General features: G+C 35.4%; 1 protein-coding gene across 1 annotated transcript; it reads left to right on the plus strand.

Moving 5' to 3' along the window:
* Positions 1 to 954: 954 nt before the first annotated feature.
* LOC124007548 (T-cell surface antigen CD2-like) lies at positions 955 to 6845 on the plus strand. The gene is made up of 5 exons (XM_046318202.1): positions 955 to 1092; positions 5059 to 5391; positions 5630 to 5887; positions 5993 to 6127; positions 6240 to 6845. The coding sequence occupies exons 1-5, from the start codon at positions 1041 to 1043 to the stop codon at positions 6374 to 6376; spliced, it is 915 nt and encodes a 304-aa protein (XP_046174158.1). The 5' UTR covers positions 955 to 1040; the 3' UTR covers positions 6377 to 6845.
* Positions 6846 to 7795: the final 950 nt, after the last annotated feature.

The following is a 7795-nucleotide window of genomic DNA, read 5'->3' on the forward strand; positions in this document are numbered from 1 at the left end:
CATCCAACCTGACAGACCTAGAGAGGATCTGCAGAAAAGAATGGGAGAAACTTCCCAAATACAGGTGTACCAAGATTGGTGCTTCAACAAAGTACTGAGTAAAGGGTCGGAATACTTATGTAAATATGAAAAAAATATTTAATACATTTTAGGATAAGGCTGTAATGTAAAAAAATGTGTAAAAAGTTGAGGAATACTGAATACTTTCGGGAAGCACTGTATACATGGAAACACTCCAGGTTACTATTAATTGCATGCAATTGATAATATCTTGTGATTATAATGGAAAATTATATGGTTGAACGCTTTGCTGGTTTGCCGGCGTCACTAGTCCTGGACTAAAAAGCTATTTCAATAGACATTCTTTATTGATAATGTTTTTTAATTTGAGGACTAGACTTAATCTCTGTCCGGGAAACTGGCCGATACAGTATTAACCTTCCCAAGTTACCATTACTAGTGAAACAAATCTTTACAACAAGAAAAAAGACAAACAGTATTGAATTTTGAAATATATTTTTCCAAAAAACAAATACCAACATTGGGAACTATTGTCTCTACAATGATTTTGATAATGGTTGTATTGGATCAGACAATTTAATTGTTTTTTCTTTATTTTATAATCTTTCCCATTGCTGTTGATTAGGATTAAAGTTAGTGACCTTTACATTTTGTTCCTTGGATTATATTTTAGATGTTTAATTGACTCTATTCATCCACCTTAGCTGTGGACAATCATCATTAAATAATATGGCAGTAAATGCATACTAACAAGTTAAGTGGAATAAAATATGAAGTTTGCAAGCAGGCACAGTATACTTGTGGTTTTCTGTTCACACTAGGTATGCACTGCTTACAAAAGTGTCAAAGTCTGTCTGTCACCCTGATAAACATGCACATTGTCTTCTCTACAAGCCTGTCTTTCATTTGTAGAGTATCAGCACATTATGATCAGTTCACGACAATTCACTCAGTATTTATGGTAGTGCTCCTGTGAGACTTCTGCTAAATGTCACTTGTCTTGTGCAGCCAGAAGAGAAATGGATCCTGTGATTACTATAGTTCTGGTGGTGGCAGCAGCAGCAGCACAAGGTGAGAAATTATATTACACAGAACAGAGGCCTAACCAAGACTTAATAAGACACTAACAACAATGATGCTAATATTTGAACATGTTCTGCTAATCAAATTTACATTTATTAGATTATATAGATTATCAAATGTACACAAAATAATAATAATAATCAGTCCATATATATACACGAGTGTGTCCACTAATAACAAGTGTTAGATAAATAATACAGAACTGAGATACATAAAATGTTTGCTTTGCAAAAATGTGAATACTTGGTATTGCATTAATGTTATATTTTACACCTTCAGACTTACATTAATGCATCACAGACATACACTTACACACTTGTTACAAAACCGATTAACTAGCCTGCTATTATTGGTGTAATCGTAAGTTTAGGGGTCTTTGAAAATATATATAATAATTGATCAAGCCTACAAGCAATACAAGACTCTATTATTATGGTAGGATATTATAATACGGTTTTACATTCCTCAATGAACCATAAAGGAAATCACACTACAAACTATGACCCTCATGCATTTAAGGAAATGACGAATATCATGGATCTATTGGAACTAGTGGATATATGGAGGCATACATATCCTGACCTAGTGAGATATACATAGCGGAGTCTCAAGCAAGCTCGTCATCTTGATTACTTTCTTATGTAATTCTCGTTATCACAAACAGTTTAAAAAGTGTTGATAGGGGACAGAATGCAGTCGGACCATCAAATAATTGGCATACACATTACTCCTACAGAATTTCCACGTGTGCGAGGATATTGGAAATGTAATCCAAGCCTATTTGATGATAACTTGTTTTTAAAACTTCTATGGGATAGGTGTCCCTTCCATAGGCTAATGCGATTAGCATGTGGTTGTAAGTAACAAGAACATTTCCCAGGACATAGACATATCTGATAATGTCAGAAAGCTTAAATTCTTGTTAACTTAACCGCACTGTCCAATTTACAGGATCTGTTACAGTGAAATAATTCAATGTTATTGTTTGAGGAGAGTGCACAATTTTGAACATAAAAAGTTATTAATAAACAAATTAGGCACATTTGGGCAGTCATGATACAACATTTTTAACAGAAATGGAATGGTTCATTGGATCAGTCTAAAACTTTGCACATACACTGACCAAAATCTAAATTGCATCTGGGCTGGAATAATACATTATGACCGTTCTCTTGCATTTCAAAGATGATGGTAGAAAAATATATACAAAAGAACAGTTGTTTTTTTCTTTGTATTATCTTTTACCAGATCTATTGTATTATATTCTCCAACATTCCTTTCACATTTCCACAAACGTAAAAGTGTTTCATTTCAAATGGTACCAAGAATATGCATATCCTTGCTTCTGGGCCTGAGTTAAAGGCATTTTACGTGAAAATTGAAAGAATTTAAACAAAAATTATTTACATAAACTTGTTACAAATGACAGTGTCACCCATGATTCACCAAACAATAATTTGAAAGAGGAAGCAGAGTACTTTAAGCACGTCTTCATTTCAGTCTCCTCCATCTCTATTAACCAAATATATATATATTTTTTTAAATGTAAAATTAACAGCTGTACAGAAAGACTAATGTGAAGGCCAAATTGGAGAGGAGGAACTTCTTGATGCAATTAAAGCCTTTAAGACTGGTAAAGTTCCAGGGCTGGATGGATTACCATTTGAGGTATACTTATCTGTTTTTGATTTACTCAGAGGACCGTTATTGTATGTTTTACACACTCCTATAAAAATGGTAGATTATCAGATAGTCAACAAGGACTGATTTAATTATTAATCTAACAGGACCCAAGTGGTAAATATAAAGATCCAGTCCATTTAATAATGTGGAGGCCCCTTAGACTTCAGTGTTGTGATGCAAAAATTATATTAAAATGAATAGCACATAGAATTTAAAAGGTATTGTCGGATATTATTCATTCATATCACACAGGATTTTAACATGGACGATACATTGGAGATAATATAAGACAAGTACTGGAAACGTGTAACGGTATTCCTGTGGTGAAGTAGAGGCGGACCAAAACGCAGCGTGGTTATATTGATTCATGTTTATTAAAAAAAGATAAACACGAACACTACAAAACAATAAACGTGGAAAACCAAAAACAGCCCTATCTGGTGCAAAACACAGACATGAACAATCACCCACAAACACACAGTGAAACCCAGGCTACCTAAGTATGATTCTCAATCAGAGACAACTAATGACACCTGCCTCTGATTGAGAACCATACTAGGTCGAAACATAAAAATACCCCAAAACATAGAAAAACAAACATAGACTGCCCACCCAACTCACGCCCTGACCATACTAAAATAAATACAAAACAAAGGAAATAAAGGTCAGAATGTGACAAAACAATAGAAAACTATGAACAATCTGGGAAACCAGGCCTGTTATTCATAGCTGACTTTGAAAAGGCTTTTGATAAAGTACGACTGCAATTTATATATATAAAAGCCTGGAATATTTCCATTTTTGAGAATCTCTTATACAATGTGTTAAAGTTATGAATAGTGTAAAATAGTAAATAATGGCTACTTCTCTGAAAGTATTCAAATGTCAAGAGGACTAAAATAAGGCTGTCCACTATCGGCATTTCTATTTATTATGAAAATCGAAATGTTTATTATGAAAATCAGATCCAACAATAATATCAAGGTGCCAGAAATCCAGGGTTTGAAAACCGAGGTTTCAATTGTACGCTAATGATTACTGTTTTCTTTTAAATCCACAATCTGGATCCCTTCACCGCCTCATAGAGGATCTGGATACTTTTTCTAACCCCTCTGGATTACAACCAAATTATATGATAAATGTAATACTATATTACCTAGTGAATCACACACAAAACATTTACATTACCATATAGTTTACCAATAAAATGGTCTGATGGTGACGTGGACATACTCGGTATTCATATCCTGAAAGAAAGAAATTATCTCACTACAATATGTTACTTGGACATTATTTCACATGATAGGGGCCTGGTAAGAAAATGCAGATTTACCCAATTCTGTGGATACACGTGGAGACTCCATCATTAACCAACCCTGTGATCGACTGTTCTAATCCCAGTTTCTATATTTCAACAATGATGTTAAGTAAATTGGTATCTTATTGACTAAGGCTTTATAAATAAAAACAGAATAATGAAGTGACCTACGTGTTTTTAGCAAAATCCAACCAACTTTATGATGAAGGATGCAGTGGTGTCAAAACTGTCAGATGTTATAAAACTAAGTGTTCTATGATAAATTGTGTCCAAGGGCTTCAAAACACTGGTAGCTGCATTCATGTATTTAATATCACCATAGACTATAACAGGAATAAATGTAGACTGAATGATCTGTTTTCTACAATTTAATGAAAGACAAGACCTATTCCCAACTATATTCTTAATTTCTTCACTAACTCGTCAATACACGTTTTAAAATACTTTTCGGCAATCCAGAATAAAAAACCTGTCTATTTGTGGAAGAATCACCTTGATTAACTCTTTAGTCATATCTCAGTTTACCTTGTTTATGGCCTTGTTGTTTATGCCCTTGTTGTTTATGGCCTTGTTGTTTATTGCCTTGTCTACACATAGCGACATGTTCTTTTAATTATATGAGAAAAGCAGATTCAGTTTTATTTGAAACGGCAAGCCAGACAAAATAAAATGGGCCTATTCATATAATGAATTTTTATTTGGAGTGCAGAAATGATTAAATATTAAAGCATTAGACCTTTCACTAAAGGCTTGAGTCATACAAAAGTTATTTTAAAATCCAAACTGGTTCTCTAGCAGATTAGTTAGAATGTCTCCCATGTTCAAGAATGGCCTGTTGCTGTCACCTGGGGAATGGAGTGTGGAGGTCTATGCTGTATAGTGTATGGTCTATGTCCCTACACTAACCTCGTCCCCATATCATAACATACTGACCTAAGATCCTTGCTCCACAGTTAATGCCATGGCCTGTAATCTCTCTCACAAGAATGGAACTCATCACTGCTACGGGGCTTTGGGAGAATCTTTGTCCTTACAGCTGGCTGCAGACAGCAGTAATGAAGAAATAACATTTAAAAAAGATCTTACTCGTATTCTGCACTTCAAAACTGGAGAAGACTGGAAATCTAAATTGCATCAGGATTATGTGAATCGCTCTGAGTTCTTTAATAATGGAACATTCAGACTGGACAGAGTTATAGAAGAAGACAGTGGAGATTACAAATTGGATATATTTAATTCAGAGGGAACACAGTTGCGCAAAGTCAACATGCTACTTGAGATACAAGGTACAGAATTGTTTTATTTATTAGTTTGGACTAAATACTTCATGCATCCTTTTCTTGGTGAGGGGTATTTCTGAAAGGTCACCAGGATGTTAGTACCTCAATGGGTTTGTACTGTAGGACTTGGCAGCAGTAGTACAACACATAGAGAGTATATTCTTACCTAATACAGTACTTTAGATATGTTTTAGTGAATCAGAGTTAGGGTATTTGAGTGACCTCTTGTGTTTGTGTCTGTCAGCCCCGGTGTCAGAGCCAGTGTTGTCTCACCTCTGTCTGCCTCATGGAGAAACCGTGGTCACATGCTCCTCAGAGGAAGATGCTCTTCAGTACAGCTGGACCCTGAATGGCCAGAATCTGACCAGGAGTGTAGCCTATGACCACTACCAGAACAGTGTCATCATACTGAAGAGTGATGTGACAGGAACCCTGACCTGTATGGTTCAGAATAAAGTTAGCAGCAGCAACTCCACTATTGATCTCTCCTTGGCCTGCCCAGGTAATCTCAGGACAGCTGACTTCATTCCCACCTTTTGAATTAAGAGTACAACTCTGTTTCATTTACATGGTCAACAAGTGTTGTGTTCTGATGTTTTCTTTCTAGTTGTCTCTTCCCAGTTTCCTTCAGTAGCTGTGACAGTGTCTGTGGCTCTGACGGTTGGAACTCTCACACTTCTTGCACTGTTTGTTGGTATTAACCATCTATGCAAGAAACAAAGATCCAGATTTGAGAATTCAGGTACAATTTTCTAGGCAATTTAGTTTCAAGTCCAGAACGTTTTAAATGTTGAATAAACATGACATTTTGTTTAATGTCCAAATTGTACAATCGCTTTCTTTTCATATTTCAGAACGCTGTGACGAGGTTGTTGTTTACGCTGATGTGAAAATAAATCAAGCAAGGAAGCAGAGGCCCCCAGACACAGAGACGGTGGTGTATGGACAGATCAAAATGGCTGTAAACCCAGACGTGGCAGGAAGCCCATAGACTCAAGGGTAGACATTTTAACCACATGTAGCTTTGTAAAGCAGATATAAGACAAGGGATGACTGAACATTATGTGGAAGCACTGATTGAGTAGATGAGACAGACCATCAAACTTAAAGACTAGTGTCAAATGAACACATCAAGATGACATCATGCATCATGTAAGGAATGCTAGGAAAATGCACTGCATGTAGTTTAGAGTTTGTTAACATGAATTACTGTCTCATTTTGTATTGTATATTGTAAAATGGTATAACAATTTTAAAGTATTTTGTAACTTTTCTTTAAAACCATAATATCAATGTTTCTCTATTTCAATGTTAGTGAACAAGTGAACGAATGTGACCATTTCTGTCATGCCTTGGTCATTGTATCTTGTATTTTGTTATATGTTTGGGTAGGCCAGGGTGTGACATGGGTTTATATGTTGTATTTCGTATTGGGGTTTGTATTAATTGGGAGTGTGTATTAGTAGAGGTGTGTCTAGTTAGGCTTGGCTGCCTGAGGCGATTCCTAATTGGAGTCAGCTGATTCTCGTTGTCTCGGATTGGGAACCGTATTTAGGCAGCCTGAGTGCGCATTGTATTTCGTGGGCGATTGTACCTGTCTTTGTGTTAGTCACCAGATAGGCTGTAAGTAGTTTCACTCGTTTGTTGTTTTGTATTCTCAGTTATTTCATGTACAGCATTTTCTTCATTAAAAGTCATGAGTAACCTACACGCTGCATTTCGGTCTGACTCACTTCAAACAACAGACGAATATCATTACAATTTCCTGTAAACTGAGCTGCAATATCATACTGTTAATGTAATGCCTTCTTTCTTTTTAGGCATCCTTGTTGTTGTACGAGTGTCTATTTGAGATCAAATACTCATTTACAATGGTTATATAACATATTTTTAATGAGGGGTTTTAAATGAATAAAGGCTTTGTACATCTTTTACATTGTTTAAAGTATTCATGTGTGATTTCTTACATATATTGTTGCCGTGAAAACATGATATGGATAACAGAATAAAAGATCATGTAGTTGCATATAAAAAAAAAGGTTTTGTAAACTCATCTTTTTCACAGTGTACTTACCCTTGTATGCTTTGTTATGGAGGTGTGAAGACCCCCGGTGAGACATTAGAAAGCACTATCAATGTAAAATATTGGATTGTTAGAATGTGTAACTTCAAAGTGCACAATATTTAATTGAATCGTTCCTTTTGAATATAAACCAGACAATGTCTCCCTGTGAAAAGAGACTCTTCTTGAAGTTATTGTGTACTGTATGACACAAACAGACCAACAGACAGTCAAAGAGAGACCATGAAAGTGAAATGATTGACCATAGAGTGTACTTACTTTGCATAAAAGTAATGTGACGTTTCATGCCCTTTTTGATGACATCATACAAACAAACATTTAAAGTCA

Source organism: Oncorhynchus gorbuscha, linkage group LG20, assembly GCF_021184085.1.
Source record: "Oncorhynchus gorbuscha isolate QuinsamMale2020 ecotype Even-year linkage group LG20, OgorEven_v1.0, whole genome shotgun sequence".
NCBI classification, from domain to species: domain Eukaryota; kingdom Metazoa; phylum Chordata; class Actinopteri; order Salmoniformes; family Salmonidae; genus Oncorhynchus; species Oncorhynchus gorbuscha.